At 39.0% G+C, this 16,955-nt stretch overlaps 1 protein-coding gene across 2 annotated transcripts in view; it reads right to left on the reverse strand.

Moving 5' to 3' along the window:
- The window catches only part of kcnh1a (potassium voltage-gated channel, subfamily H (eag-related), member 1a), a 75,189-nt gene that overhangs the window by 20,240 nt on the left and 37,994 nt on the right, over positions 1-16,955 (reverse strand). For both annotated transcript variants that reach the window (XM_033612439.2, XM_033612438.2), the window contains 3 exons: positions 13,597-13,754; positions 10,115-10,386; positions 4,468-4,667 (listed from right to left, as the gene is read on the reverse strand). In XM_033612439.2, the coding sequence (XP_033468330.1) occupies positions 4,468-4,667; positions 10,115-10,386; positions 13,597-13,754 (630 nt within the window). The remainder of the gene's footprint in view (positions 1-4,467; positions 4,668-10,114; positions 10,387-13,596; positions 13,755-16,955) is intronic.

Consider the following 16,955-nt stretch of genomic DNA (forward strand, 5'->3'; position numbering starts at 1 on the left):
TGTTTCTTCGTATCAGGTCTGACAGTCGTCCGGGGGGGGGGGGGGGGGGGGTTTGTGCATGTGGGTAATTTTTTCTTTTTTCTCTTTCTTGTATTATTATTATCATTATTATTTTTTTCTTTGTCTCGTGTTGCTGTACAGGAAAATTGAAATACTGAAAGAATATGAAATGGAATCAAAGACATCTAAATTACAATAACATACTTTAAAATTCAAACCTGTACTGTAACTGTTGTTGTGATCTATTTCTATATATCACTATATATCACTAGTTTGTTATTCTGATGTATCACTGGGCGACGCAACTATTCACATAATTTCTCAATTAAAAAAAAGAGAGAAATGTCATCAATACATGAGCTTCGTATTGAGTAAGATTCATGAAATGATACTAAAGTATGACCAAAAAAGAAAAAGAAATTGTCCACCCTAATGAACCCTGCATTCCCTGACGCAGAGACCAAACAATTCAAATCCTGGAGTAATTACCAGAGGGTAAATTGTTACAAGTTCACTGACATTAAATATAACCTTCATCCATTCTTTGGTTTCCTTGTCAACAGTGGTGAACAGAAAAGCGCCCTGTGCTCCTGTTGATTAACGTCATAAAAGTTGTCAAATTTGTCAAGAGAATGTTAAACAGGTCAGACATGCTCGTCTTTTATGCATGGATGTATTGAACCGCTGTGGTGTCATGGAAGCAGTGATGAATGAAGTACCTAAAATCCATGGAAGCCTGAAAGAGGCGTACGCCACTGCCCACGTAGAAGTTGTGATCTATAAAAACAGACTTAATGGGAAAAATTTTGACCCATGCTTACGAACATTTTGGAGATGCAAAATTAGCAGGAAGGATGACTGTAGGAACTGTTGAGTATTTTTTGACACACGCCATTTTTGGCTTTGTCTGTACATTCATTTTTAGTATGGATCCTACGCACTGTTTTATAAAAGAGATTCCTGGTGTCAACGTGTGTTTCAGTGATCTGAACATAAACTGATTGCTGTTCACATCTGTGAACATCATACATCGCCAGCTGACCACTCGTGTTCAGATTTCATTACTCCCCTGTGCACAGTTATTACATCCAAACTATTGCTAGCTGCTCTGTAGCATGCTTGCTAGGCATGATAGCAGTTGTGTTGGTACAGCTGGAGATATTGCTGTCTGCAGAATTCAACATGTCTCCTTCCATAGGGCAAAACGATGGATGTTCACATAACACCTCGTCTAACTCTACATAAATTGTTAAGTTATAGAGCATTAGCACACTGTCACCAAAACAACCACCGCGTCCTACACTGATGACGTAGTCCTTGTCAGGGACGCATCAGGACACATTCTTAAGCGCTATATCGTAGGCAACTGGACTTGCTTGAGTTTCTTGAAGACGTTGTGCCTCTCATTCAAGAGGCTTCTCCAGTTCTAACAGACTGGTGCAGAGTTGTAGCCTCTGAACTCTGCCTACAATATAGCACTTAAGATTAACATGACCTGGATGACTGAGAATCTTCACCAACATCAGGACGCACTAGTCTTTACACCACAAAACAAATGTGTCCCAGACCACTTCGGTAAGTGCATTGAGTGATCGGATCTCAATGTGCCTTGGTGGTCGTTTACACTTGCTTTTAGCGCTGTCCAGTTGTGATCGGATCACCCGAAATGCATGTTGATACCAGGTCTAAACAGGCTTAATATTTCGGCACTTGTTATTGTGTATGATTTTGAAAGTTCTAAACAAATGTGCTCTAAAGTCTCCAATTAATTTTCCACAGTATCTGCCTCCAAGTCTTTGTGAAGTTATTGTTCTCAAAGAAAAAAAAAGAGTTAACTGTCACTAAAAGACTTGGGTGTATTTTTATACAACAAGAAACAGTTGAAGCTTCTTTCTTTTTCATTAGCTTTGAAAAATACCTCACTCAGAGCTGATTATCTATGGGTTGGGACTGAATATGTCCAGTATAAATTATGTTTGATCATTAAATTTCATAAGAAGATCAGATATGAAGCTGCCTCTCTGCAGTGTGTCACTGAGTGGCAGTATGTTGTTCAAGTACACCTAATCAACAGGATGCCAGGCCGTCGCAGGGCTCTGCCTTTAAAACAAATCTCTTTGAAGATGAATGTCAAGCAGAGAGGGATTATATGCCATTTTAGACCCTTTAGGGTGGCCTGAGGCCAGACAGATAAATAATACATCGATGTACTGCTAGCTTAACATAAAAAGGACACAATAAGTATCACAGTTTGATTTTGAATACAGATTCCCTCGTGACAAAACCCCTGCTTTATTAGAAGTTATGTTTCTAATTTGCTGTGAAATAATAAAACTTTTTCCATGATTGGATTTTGGACAGGTGGATTTAAATGGGACGCAGCGATATGAATGCTTTCTGGCTTCGAATCAATCAGGCAGCACTGGTTCAATCTATCCGCTGCCAGCTTTAAATGCTTAATTTCCACACGCTCAAATCATTTCAGCATCATCTCAATTCAGCAGGATGGCTGCTGGTAACTGTGCCATAAACGCCATAACACTGTCTGCTTTAGATAATAGGCTGCTACATTTTGCCACAGAATAACCTGACAGTTTCTACAAAACAAATTAACAATGAAAAATGGCTGTTTTATACAGAGATGTTCAGGGAGCATCAACGGCATGGGGTTGTTCTTCAGCCAACAACAAAACATTATGTGAACTCTACAATATACAATGCAGAATTCTTTTTATATAGTATTCATATCACACAAATGATGCTACATCTGATATCTTACTATATAATGATGACTCTGTCTGTCTGTGTGTCTGTTCCACGTTTTTCTCCTCACTGACTTGGTCAATCCATGTGAAATTTGGCACAGCGGTAGAGGGTCATGGGAGGATGCCAATGAAGCAATATTACATCAATTGGCCAAAGGGGGGCGCTATAGCAACCGACTGAAATTGCGAACTTTGAACGGGCATATCTCATGCCCCGTATGTCGTAGAGACATGAAACTTTGCACAGAGATGCCTCTCCTCATGAGGAACAAATTTGCCTCAAGAACCCATAACTTCCGGTTATATAGATTTTCCGCCATTTTGAATTTTTTTGAAAAACACTTCAAATGGATCTCTTCCTAGGAAGTTTGAGCGATCTGCATGAAACTGGGTGAACATAATCTAGGGACCAATATCTAAAGTTCCCTCTTGGCAAAAGTTGGAAAACTTACTAAAACTGAGCTTCTATAAGGCAATGAATATTGCGGAGGGCGTGGCTCATCACATAAAGGTGTATAACATCTCAAGGGTTTCACCCATCACCACGCAACTTTGTAGGCATATGACCACACATAATCTGAGGGGACCCCTCCATTATTGACCCCATCAAACAAAATGGGGGCGCTAGAGAGCTAATTTCTTATCTAGGCCTAACCGCCATATGGATTTTTACTAAACTTGGTAGATATGTAGAACAGGACGCCTCAAGGTGACTGGAGAAATTTAACTCTAATTGGCAACTGGGTGGCGCTATAACAACAGAAAAATGCTTAAAAATGGCTAAAATGCGACTGATCGCTGTGGCTCCCCCTGTGGACCAATGTTGGGGTTAGTGTTGCACAGTATACCGGTACTAAAATAGTACCGCGGTACTATAGTATTCCAAACGGTACTATAATGCATTTGGAAAATACCGGTACTTTGAAATTGATTCAATTCATTAATTTAGTTCATTTATTTTACTCATTTATGCACACAAACGCCTTTCTTGTTCCTATTGGAGCACAGATTGCACAAGTGCTGTGTATGACAACACCTGTATCAACATTCACAGCTGGCGCACGTGAAAAAAGACAAGAGAAAGTCTGCCTCGCAAAGGGAGACAACACGAGACAACACAAACTTGGTGGAACATTTGAGTTACCAAACCATGATGTCCGTACCGAGGTACTTACCGAACCATGACTTTTTTGGTACCGTTACACCCCTACTATTAATTGTTCTAAAGGTTTGTATCCAAAAGAACTTTTCCTTAGGAAAAGTACTGAAGAGTATTGAAAAGTATCGAAATTCATATTGGTATTGGTACCAAAACAAAGATTTTGGTATCGTGACAACACTAGTTGGGGTTTTATTTCTTCTAATTTTTGGTATGACTAAGTCATGGTATGGTATGCTGTACATAATCACGGAAACTGTCAGTCAGTCATTCTGTCTGTCCCACGTTTTTCTACTCACTGACGTGGTCAATCTATGTGAAACTGCACATAGGCATTGAGGACTGGCATAGGTAGAAGGTGACAAAGCTACCAATGGGTATGGACTAGTTTTTAACAATACTGCAATTAACACATTATGTCAAAATCATGCTTTCCATAATAATGGTAATCTTAAGGAGGATTAAAAATACCAGGGTAACTAGGAAATTACATTTAATCATGTGCTATAAGAAAGCCATTAAAGACAACGCAATCTAACTTACCTTTTCAGTGTCTATACCCCGAGACATGGACCATGTGGAGGCAATGTAATCCATAACTCTTTCACTCAAGCCCTTGGGCACCTGGTAGAGCTTGAGGAAGTCCCGGACGCTGTTAATCATCTCATGGTAACGATTGGTGTTGGCGTACATCTGCTGGAAGATTGTCGTCACGTTACCGAAGATGGTGGCGTAAAGAAGGGCTGGGGACATACAGAGAAGAAAAGACACGTTTAATTTTAATTTTAATACTACCAAAGTTTTTAGCTGCTTGTGAGGAGTTGACTTCATGAGGAAAACTAAATTGTGTGCTAAAAAAGAATTTATAAAATAAATTTGGTAAAATGCAAATCGCAGCATTGCTCAGCCGTTTATACATCTGACTGGAGTGTTTGGTTCACCACCACTTCACTTCTGTTTTTTCAACTATTTGTGTCTTGAATCATCCTGTGGGTTTTCAAAGATTTACACAGAGGCTTATGAACCCAGGGTCACATAATACTGCATAACATTTTGAGATTAAACATGGGAAAAAAAATCGATACAGCATAGTATCACAATATCATGCGTGGCAAATTTGTATCAATACACGGACATCAAGTACCAATGTTTTATTGTATACATTATTAATTTTTGCAGATACACATTTTAAAACAACTTTTGGCAATAGAATAATAAAATGAAGTGCTTTCTCAGTCCATGAGATGGTACTGATGTTTCTTTTTCCTGGTGAGGTTAGCAGAGGTTTCAGTCAGCGGCATTTGGCAGGATGTTCATCAAAACAAAGGAAATCAGAAATGTGCCGCTGGCATTTAAATCAAACATCTGGACTTATTTTGGATTTTTTAACACAGAAGGAAAGAAGGACTTCAGTATGACACATGCCATTTGCAAGAAGTGTCATATGAGAATACGCTGGGAATACTATGAACATGAGGGCTCACCTCACACTCCACCATCCAGAGATAGCGTTAGTCGCTGATGGCCAAGCTAACACTTAACCTGCCTTGCCAAAAATCAACCAACACTGGACACACTAACCTCGACAAAACTACCACCCAACTCTGAGAGAGCTAAGAAAACAACACAGTCCATCAGCTACTTTATGTGCAAAGATCTGCGTCCATACAGCACTGTTGAAATTGAAGGCTTTTGTAACACCCTAAAAACACTGGAACCCAGGTATGTGACTCCTTCTTGATGTTATTGTTTTTTGTACCAACACAGCCGTACCCAAGCTCGACAGAGAAGTGAATCATAAAGTTGAGGAATCTTTGAGTACAGACAAAACAGATTTGAACAGACTGAAAACTTTATCTTATAAGGTAAAACTGCAGTTGGAAAAAAAGGTAATAAATATATGGCAAATTATTTTACCGCAATACTCAGCATATTGCAATTTTGCAAAAATATCGTATCATTACCTAATTATTGAGATAATATCTGGTGATCCAAATCCCAGATAGTCTACAAATTAGGTTTTACGAGCTCAAAAAAGTCAACAAAACATGGTTTAAAAACAAATCAAATATCTGGTTTACAAGGACATAAAAATCTCAAATATTGGTTTATAAGTACACTAAAACCTCAAATACCTGGTTTACAAGGTCAAAAAACTTTCCATTGTTGGGTTTAAAAAGCTCAAATAAATCTCCAAAAAGGGTTTTAAAAGAAAATTGTGTTTATAAGGACATGAAAAATCTCCCAAAAGTGGTTTATGAGGACATATAAATTCCACATACCTGGTTTACAGGGACATACAAATATCAAATACCTAGTTTACAAGGACAGAAAACTTTCCATTGTTGGGTTGGAAAAGATTAAATAAATCTCCAAAATGAGTTTTATAAGAACATAAAATTCTCCAAATTGTGTTTATGAGGACATGAAAAATCTCCCAAAACTGGTTTATGGGGACATATAAATCTCAAATACCTGGTTTACAATGACATAAAACCTTCCATTATTGGGTTTAAAAAGCTAAAATAAATCTCTAAAACAGGTTTTATAAGGACAAAAAAAATCTCAAAATTGTGTCTATAAGGACATAAAAATCTCAAATACCAGGACATAAAGCTTTCCATTGTTGGGTTTAAAAACATAAAAAACAACAACAAAAAAATCTTCAAAATGGTTTTCCAAGAACATAAAAATCTCCAAAATGGTTGTTATGAGGAAATGAAAAATCTCCAAAATGTGGTTTATAAGAATATAAAAACCTCCAAATTGTTTTTATAAGGACATGAAAAATCTCCCAAAAGTGGTTGAGGACATAAAAATCTCAAATACCTGGTTTACAATGACAGAAAACCTTCTATTATTGGGTTTAAAAAACTAAAATAAATATCTTAAACAGGTTCAAAAAGGTTTTATAAAAACATAAAAATCTCATATACCTGGTTTACAGGGACATACAGATCTCAAATACCAGGACATAAAACTTTCCATTGTTGGGTTTAAAAACATTAAAAAAAAATCTCAAAAATGGGTTTCTAAGAACATAAAAATCTCAGATACCTGGTTTACAAGGACATTAAACTTTCCACTGTTGGGAAATTAAAAAGCTAAAATAAATCCCCAAAATGGGTTTTATAAGAACATAAAAACCTCCAAATTGTGTTTATGAGGGCATGAAAAATCTCCAAGAGATTTGAGGATATATATATCTCATATACCTGGTTTACAGGGACATAAAACTATCAAATACCTGGTTTACAAGGACATGAAACTTTCCATTGCTGAGTTAAAAAAACAAATCTCCAAAATGCATTTTATGAGGACATAAAAATATCCAAATTGTGTTTATGAGGACATAAAAGTCTCCAAAATGTGGTTTATGAGGACATATAAGTCTTCACAACTTAACAACACTGGTGGCCTTAATGTAAATTACATCACATGATATACCAGACCTAATGTGCCGCAAGCCTTAATATTGTTTTATGTGATGAACACTTACTCAGTCACGTGGGAAATTAACAATTACTACTCATCATCGTCTCTAAGTATGATCCACAAAATGCTCGCCAAAAGGGAAAAAGTACAACCTCATACTGAGTGTGTGTGTGTGTGTGTGTGTGTGTGTGTGTGTGCGTGTCCATTCCCAGTAACATTTCACTAAATAAGGATATTTTTTCCGATCTTGTCGTGTGATAAAAGAAAGAGAAAGAGTACAGCAGTGTATCTCGGAGGTGGTTGGGTGGTTGGACTGGTGCAACAGCTGGCGCGTGTGTGTGTGTGTGCGGATCAAAGCTATCAGATGTCTGCTCTGTGTGTGTAGTGTTCTCTTGGCAGTGGAGCCCTAATTAGCCCTGCTAGAAGGGACGGAGAGGAAACATGCCAGCCACACATTTCAATTATCCTCAGATGATGACAGTAACCTGTGCATGCATTTGTGTGTGTTTGTTTATTTCACAGCACCACAATCAAAGTGTTGAAAAACTGCACAGGGAATAATGCTAATTAAAAAGCGCTCGAAACTCCTCAAGGGCAAGGATAACCACAACTTCCATCCTTTCATACCATCCCTCTCTTGCACAGCCACGGTATCGAGCCTCGCAGCACGGCGTGATATTCTTTATCACCTAAACACAAAGAAGATGCTCTTGTTGGTAACACATTTGCAGGCATCAAAATCAGGAAGTTAAGAGATCAAGACAGGGTTTTTTTTTTTTTTGCTTTTTTTTAAAGGTCTGAGCCAATTAAATCTAAGATGATTTGACAATCATCTCCTTTTGAAGTTGGCAAAGTTTTTGGATGACTGCTACCTCGAGCTCGAGCACAGATGGCAGCGCTCACTTCACAGATAAGCAGAAAACGCTGTAACAAAGGAAACTCAATCGGTCCCTGCGGAGCGGTGCTTCAGCACGTCCCCAACATCGCTCTCTAGTTGCTGACGTACACAACTTCGCCGCAGCGTTGCTCGGCATCCAACAGCTGGCTTGTTTGAGGGTAGTTAAAAGACAGTTGTCAGAAACTCAACCCCCCGGGCCAACCGTTGCTATAGAAACAGGACATATGTATAGTGCCCCCCCCCCCCCCCCCCCCCCTCTTCCCCACGCCACCCCCTCAATCCCTCGTCACACTGTGATCTTCTACTGCCAGCACCGATCCAGTGCTGGTGGTAAAAATAGAACAGTATCAGAGCATCCATATTTCATAGAGAACAGCCATGGACTACAGTAGATTGCATCTACAACTGAATCCTCCCGAGGCTGTCTGGTTTTTTAGATATTTAGATATTTAGATTTGTATCTCACAATGAAAAATTTAGACGGAGACAAGTCTGCAGATGAGTTCTGCCACTTCCCCAAGAGTGTATTCATAAACCTGAGCAGCCAAAATGTGGAGGGAGAGAAGGGGGGGGGGGGGGCAATCATCCTCTCGTCTCCAGGTTGAGATTGTGGCTGAAAGAAAGTACAATAGAGGCGCACGAATGATTGCAGCGGGATCGGAGGGAGCGCTGTGCAAAATTGATCTGACGGTCAGTTCTTGCTTGGAGGTGCTGCTCTCTGTGCGCAGTCACACATAATGGCATCACGCTGTACACTGAACTGTGAGCCACACAAGCAGAAGATACCTTATGAATGTTTAATATTGAGATGTGGAAAGAAGGGCACGCTGCGAGAATTTGCCTCCTGCCTTGCAGAGTGGATGTTTTGTTATTTAGTGGGGGCAGGTTTCTTCACTGTGTGATAATCCACTCATAGTTATTTGTGTCTACAGCAACACTGGACAATTCTGTGTTGGTAAATCACAGTAAGTGATATTTTCATACTGTAAATGCCATTTTTTTCCACATATAAATGCATTTGATGGCGGTTTTCTTGAGATCCATGACTCATGTGCTTCACTGTACCAAAACATACACATTCAACATCTTAAAAACAGCAATTAAGCCACAAAATTCATTAAAAACGCTCCACTTAACGCCAGCCTCTCTGAGGAGAAGCTGTCTCATTCACTGTTTCAGCTATGTTTTATTTTTCTGAGGCATTTCAGAAAGACTGGAAACTTGTGTGTGATGCATCACGCTCCAGAAAATCTCAATAATGCAGCACGATATCACAGAGAGGACTGAAATAATGAGTCTAATGTAAGACAAGAACAACGGAGCTCCTGCTGTACTGTATATGTCATGCCGCTGTATTAAAGTGGACAGACTGGAGCTGACAGCGGCATTGATGAGACTGAGGAAGAAACTGGGGAGATCTAGTTTTGGCGTTTCTGCTTTCTAAATTTGACATTGTATGAATGTACAGATATACTGCATTAGTGTATCTCTGTCTATGCAAAAAGAGACATTTCTGAACTAAAATTTTGCCCAAACACGGCCTGTGCTTTGAGCCTGAAAAGTGGTTTTCATGTGTGACATTTTGTTAAAGTTATATCCAGTAGTAATAGGCATTTAAGCGCTGCTGTGAACACAAACCTACCACACTGAACCAGGCAGCACATTCTGGGTTACAGGAGAGTTAGAAATATTGCTCAGCTAATCATCTGTAAAGTCCTATTTTCTGAACTGCGATGGCTCTATTCATAATTCATTTACTCACCTGCCTCTGTGGATTGTGGCTTTAAAGAGCATATTTAACGTCTCATGTATCATGTATCTGCTACACTGGATGAAAGATAAAATGCCTCCACTCACATCCAATCATCATCATGGCCACTGCAAAGATTTTCTCCCCGTCTGTCGTGGGGGCGATGTTGCCGAAGCCGATGCTCGTCAGGCTGGTCATGGTGAAGTACAGCGAAGTGATGTAGACCGAGTCTTTGTTTGGGCCGCCTTCCCACTTCCCTGAGCCGCTGGCGTTGAAGCGGTATGGCGTGCCCACCGTCTCTGCCAGGATGTACAGCCAGCTGTCCATGCGCACGAGGTTGGTTTCCTCGTCGATAACCTCGTAATCACCGATGCTGAACCTGAAGCATGGAGACAGAAATGGTCAGGAAATAAATAATCAGAGATCCCATTTCACACTTAGAGACTATTAGATTGTTTTTCTGTTTAACGAGTGAATTTACTGAACAGTTGTCGTGAGGAACTGAAAATATGTGGCACGTTTTATACCTTTAAATAAAAATCTACAGCAGCTCTTTGAGGCTTCACTGAGGCACGGCTTTGCTTCGAGCTAAATGCTAAACAATGTTAACATGCTGATGTTTTGTTGATAGCTGTTACCATGGTCACATCGTAGTTTAGCATGTTAGCAGCTGAGGATGATGACATAAACTAAGGTGTTAGACGGATTAATTTTTGACTTGATGATGGCGCGAACAATGTCATGACAATTCTTACCAAGGAACACGAAACAATAATCCATCCAATAACTTCTGATGCATTTCTCCCAAAACCACACACGTAAACCTCATCGTGACACAAGAGCATCACCAAACTCAGTGGGATTCATCCTCTAGGGACCATGAATGTTGGTACAATATTTGGTGCCAATCCACAGCAACTCTTGAGATATTTCACAGGATAAGTATGAGGGTTGAACCCTGAAAATTGAAGACTCAAATCATCAGTTTCAGACCCCTCAGTCGACTGAGACTCTCCGAGTAGAGCAGTTGTTTGTCCTTTTGTTTTGGTCACTCAGTATGCAGTGTGCTACTCCATTTTGGTCCCCAGACTTTGCTGCACAGTGATTGCTCCTCACTTTCATGCTGCTCTCCAGCACCAGAAGCTGCAGACCCATATAGATAACCATCTTCTGCGTTAGACATGGTAAATTTACAGCTTACAAAAATTCAATATGACACATTCTCTGGCTTTTGTTTGATACCTAGTGTCGGCAAGAAGATGAACATGAACATGAACATTTCGGATCTGTCACTACTGTAGTTAGCCCACATTAGCTCGTAGGGCTAACTTTGCTTGTTCACTATATTGCGTGAACGTCACATCATCACATCCCGCAGAAGCCTGTTGAAACTCTAAAACTCTACATGGAAAGAAAGGAACAAATAGTCACAGATAATATTTGTACATTATTATTTGTATTGGACGGCATAATATTACATAATTCTGAGTCAGCTGCTGGTGGCACTGGAGGAAAGGTCAATCTGTTACTTCTTTTCTTTTATTCTAAATTGTGTAATTATTTATGGTATTTTTCTTTCAATTTAAAAACTTTTCAACTTCAAAATTTTTTATTTATTTTTTTTTTTTTTATTAATGTGAACATTCAAAGAGACACTCACCTCTGTTTGTGCAAAACATCTGTCCATCATTTTTCACTTGTGACATCAAATCAGAGGATGCATATCTGCGTGATTTTTTTTTTTCCAATCCGTCTTTTGCCTGGCCCCGCCCTACTGTGTTGTGATTGGCTTGCACTAACCATAACCATGACCTCTATGCCCTAACATGAACTGCATCCACCCTCAACTTATCGCCGTGACAAGTAGTAGCCAATGACACAGCAACGTAGGGCTACAAATCAAAACAACAAAATAAAACTATTTTTCCTTTTTCAGACTGTTTCAACCAAATCAATTTTAACCCTTTGGAACCTGAGCAGATTGGCTTGATTTCTTTTAAAACATGGGAAGAAGGAAATGATCCAACAAATTAGCAGAAAATTAAATTAAGAGAAAAAACTGAAAATAAGAAAATTTGTAAAAAAAAAAAAAAAAAAAAGAAAGAAAGAAAGAAAGAAAGAAAAGAAAAATAAAGAAAGAAAGAAAGAAAGAAAGAAAGAAGAAAATGAACTCAAAAGAGTGCTTAAAAATTAAAATAATGCTGTAAGATAATTTTAAAATGTATTATATTTATTATTATTGATTTTTTTATTATTATTATTATTTATGTCAACAACAACAATAATAATAATAAATATAGTTTTCCCAATATTTTTTCTTTTTCTGCTATTTTTAAAAAAAATAATTTTCTCAGTCTTTTTTTTCAATTTGTGGGACACCTCATACCAATTTGCTCATTGCCGTTTTTTCCTATATTTATGAAGGCGGTATGAAGGTATAAATGCCAGAGGAGGTAAAACTCGACTTTGTTTCACAAGAAAAGCAAAAGAATTGAGAAAAAAAAACTAAAAAAAAAAAAAAAAAAAAAAATCAGAATTTTGTGTAACAGGAGTTAGATTTTCTTATCTACTACTCTGGTGGTCATGGTTGATGGTGGTTTAACACGATAGCGCGGCTTGTCCTGTGACCATGGCAACCACAGACACCACCTTGAGGGAAACGATACTGTACCGGAGCTATTTTTATTGTTATCTTGTTGTTATTTGAGTCATTACACTGTGTGGGCCAATAAATAATGTTTATGATATTGGCGAGAGCCTCTCGTGGGACGCCGACTGCCGGCCTGTGAACCACGAGAACAAACACTCATGAAATCCTGCATATTAACATTGTTTGAAACCTTGTAGACAAACACAGTTTTGTGGTTATGAATATATTACTTGAAGATGTCTTGTAATCCTGATTGATGAGGGATGGGCCGAGTGTTTGTCATGACATGAAAGTATGTGAACAGTGTGCAAGTGTTTTTTTTTTTTTTGTGTGTGTGTGTAGTTTGGAGTACATCACAGTACGGACATAAAAGCCTATCTCGAGAGGAAAAACTTGTGTTCATCATCAACTATCGAACACATCTTCCCTGTTTTAATGCATGCAGGACATAAAGTTGTCACGATGGCATCTGCTTCTGTTTGTGTGTGTGTGTGTTTAGACATACTCATAAACATAATAAATCAAGCACAACACATGATGGAAACTCAGTGCTTCCACCACACTTGCCCCCTGTAGAGTAGATGATCTGATTAGACTTCGGAGGCCTGTGCTTCATAAATTTACATATTAATGAAGAAAAACAAATTCTCTTGAACCACTACAAGTCTTTCTGGCTTTAAGGTACAAAAAAAACATACCGTTTTGATGCGTGAAAACAAGCACGTTGACATAAAATAAACTACTAATTAATGCATTCATTAGCTTAATCAGTGACCTCATTATATTAATTGGCGCTGCTGTAAGAGCGTCACAGTGATGGCAGCAGTCTATCAAAATGTGTTATGTAACTTATGTGCGGTAACTCTTACTTAAAATGCTACATGTTTGTCTGTTTTCCCTTTTTAACAACTGTATGAAAGAAACAGCAGATAAACATACCAAATGCAGGCCAGCCAGTGAGCAGCCAGTCCAAAAACACACACCAGCAGGACCAGGACAGCTGCCCCGTACTCAATGTAGTGATCCAGTTTACGGGCCACCCGACCCAGACGGAGAAGCCGGACTACTTTCAGTGAGCTGAACAGACTGCTGATCCCCTGAAGAAGGAGTGAAAGGGGAGAGAGACAGACAGAGAGGCAGACATCAGGGACAACACTTTTACTGAACAATTTTATTTAAGTTAAAGTTGAATGAAACCCAACATCTGAAGGATTTTAAGATTTTTAAGCATTAACTAGACTACACTAGGCAACACTAGATTAATTAATAAACGGCTTATAAAACACTATAATCTACTTGTACACAGCTATAAGGACATTTTCACAGGTTTTACTGATGTATAGTGCTTGTTGGTATTCATATCTTTTCCTGTAAGACAAATTAGCAACCTCTGGGACTGAATAATGAAGCCAACGTAGTGTATGCCAAAAGCTGCAGTTCCTCTATTGGCCACTTGAGGCTGGCTGAGCCAATTAATCCCCATAGACCCCTTATGTTCAAATGCCTGACATTAAAGCTGAAATGAACATGTTTACAGCCTGGTACAAAAACTGATTTTGGTCTTGACCTTCCCCCAACTAGCCTACTTTAATGACATAAAACATCTGACATCCTTCTAAATCCTCCCAGTCCCCACTCCTCTTTTTTAATAGTAATTTTTGCTTTCTTTTTTTAATCATTAATCTTTTTTAATCCTTTGGGGTCAAGTGTATAATTGGCCGTTTTTTTGCTTGCAAGCATTTCCTTAGAATAGCCCGTTTTTACTGTTTGTTCCTGCACCAAACGCGCACCAAACATGACGACAATATTCAGGAAAAAGCATGGCGTAAATTATTTATCCTAAGTCTGGTTTTACTTGGCCTATGAAGTATCTTGCTGCTAAGTCATCTTAAATCGGTCATGTGATTTGGCGGCATGTCCAGAGGGTTAAATAGAACAATAAATTTTATCTGTAAAAAATTATATTTTGCAGATTTGTTTGCCATAGTCGTGTCTTCTTCTTTACATGTATGACAACTCACCGTTTAGAGTATTTTTCACTTGTTGAAAATATTATATATTTTTGTATCAGACATTCTGTTTTCACTGTTTTTTTGTTTTTTTTTCTGTTGCCACTGTCCGTTTAACTTTGAAAACCCCAATAAAAGAGTTGGGAAAAAAAGTTTTTGGTCTCTATAGCTAATTTCCTCCGTCAAGACAACTATACGGGATTGAATTTTTATACAAAACTCACCCGTTTACATTTTATTAAGGCTTACGCATGTTGAATGGCGGGACAGCTTGAGTGACAGGCTGCCTGTGAGGCCTCGTAACAGTCTATTGGTGTGTCTCAAATCACATACTTCCGTAAGTGTACTTCTATGTAGTATACCATGTGCACTATGTATTCATTGGTGTACTGCGCAAATTTCGACAGGTAAGTGTTGTCTCAAACCAAACACGGCCGTTGTGCACTCACCGGAAATGACGACCACAAATTGGCTAGTTAGCAAACTAGCATTAGCATTCGCGTTATCGTTCGTGGTACCAAATCATTACAGACTGCTAAATTAACCCAATAAACATACAGCTGGCTTATACCCGACAACAGCATAGTGGTGCTTAGTGCAATAAACACATGTATTTGTACAATGCAGCGATGTTCACGGTCGCACAGTCCTCGGCCACCATTTCCTGTTTGAAAAGTGGTCCCTCCCCTTCTGCTATGTAGCCACGATAGCGACCATTGAGAGCAAGAAGTGTCCATAGTTCCACACTCAACTTCTTGACCATTTTGAGTGCACCATCCAGGTACTCATAGTGCACTGCATTTTTCCATACTTCTCAGTGTGAACGCACTTATGCACTCAAAATATTAAGTGTAAGTACAGAAGTACGCGATTTGAGACACAGCATATGTGTCAGATCCACCCTCTCAACGGCAAACATGCTGTGCATTCCAATATCCATACTACCATGCTATATAGTATGCAGGAAAAGATTCAGTATGTCCCAATACTTAGAATGTCAAATGCAGTGTGCCAAAAATCCCAGGATGTTCTACTACATTCGGTCTGATTTTTCAGTATGCCAGCCAGCATGCTTTTCCGGCCGTTCTGACCCACAATCCTCTGCGCAGCGGACGATACGTCACATCGACTAAGCTGCAAACATATAACAGCTGACTGACAGCATCAGAAGTCACAATGACAGATGACAGCACATACTAAAAGGAAACAGAAAAAGTATGTGATTTGGAACGCACCCATGAGCTGTGTCTCAATTCAGGGGCTGCAGCCTTTAAAAGGACGCGGCCTTTGTGGTCTATGTTGGCCACGTTCTTTGAAGACTGCATCATCTAAACCAAAAGGGCACTGAAATGAGACGGTCTGGTCTGCAGAGGATTTCCTGGTTGCATCACTAGTTGTTCTTGCCCCAACTTGTTGGCGTTTCTCCTACCTGGCAACCAGCTGCGCTTGACGAAAGAAGGAGTAAGCTAGTAAGTTAGTTAGCCTTGATCGTGGACCCAGAGATTGTTATTATACATATTTTTTTTTTAAGTTTAATACTCCAGGAGACGATTCACAGCCGGAGACACCACTGTTTGATATATTTCAAGATAATAGAGGACTGTTTTCAGCTAAACTTATTAAGTTAAGATTGTTTAAGCTGTGTGCTTTTAGTTATTTTTTAATTATAATGTTAACAGCAGTTAACCGTTAGCTAGTTAACAACTGTATGCATCTTGGGATAGACTGGGCCACGAAGGATTCATCCGTTGCATGCTCTAAATTCTGGGAAAGAAGGCTGCATGTCTTGGCTGCATTTGAAGGAGCCTTTGAAATGGGACAGCTTTGGTTGCGCCAATGTGACGCAATCGGTCTTCGAAGGCTGCAGCCCCTGAATTAAGACACAACTATGGTCACTTCTGGCTCCAAAAACACAAGGTGGTGACGAGAAAAATGCCGAACTTGAGGCTTCAAAACTGGAGTCTGCAAACCAATGAGTGACGTCAGAGTCGCTATGTCCATTTTTTTTATAAAGTCTACGGTAAAGACATATTTTATATAATTGCAGATTTGTTTTACTCATTTAGTATCTGTGCATACACCAGATTCTTTGTTTTGGTAGTCATAGGAGGAGCTGTAGTTGCTGACAAATACATTATTAAAACTTATATCTGCTAACAACATAATTATTGTGAGTTATAAACCATTTGGTAAGTGCTTATATGCTGTTTATAAATGCTAAATAGAGTGGATGAAACAACGCATTATTTTTGTGTCTATTTAAAATACTGTCCTACTTTTCTGAGATTT

The sequence above is a fragment of the Epinephelus lanceolatus genome, chromosome 17 (genome assembly GCF_041903045.1).
Source record: "Epinephelus lanceolatus isolate andai-2023 chromosome 17, ASM4190304v1, whole genome shotgun sequence".
NCBI classification, from domain to species: Eukaryota; Metazoa; Chordata; class Actinopteri; order Perciformes; family Serranidae; genus Epinephelus; species Epinephelus lanceolatus.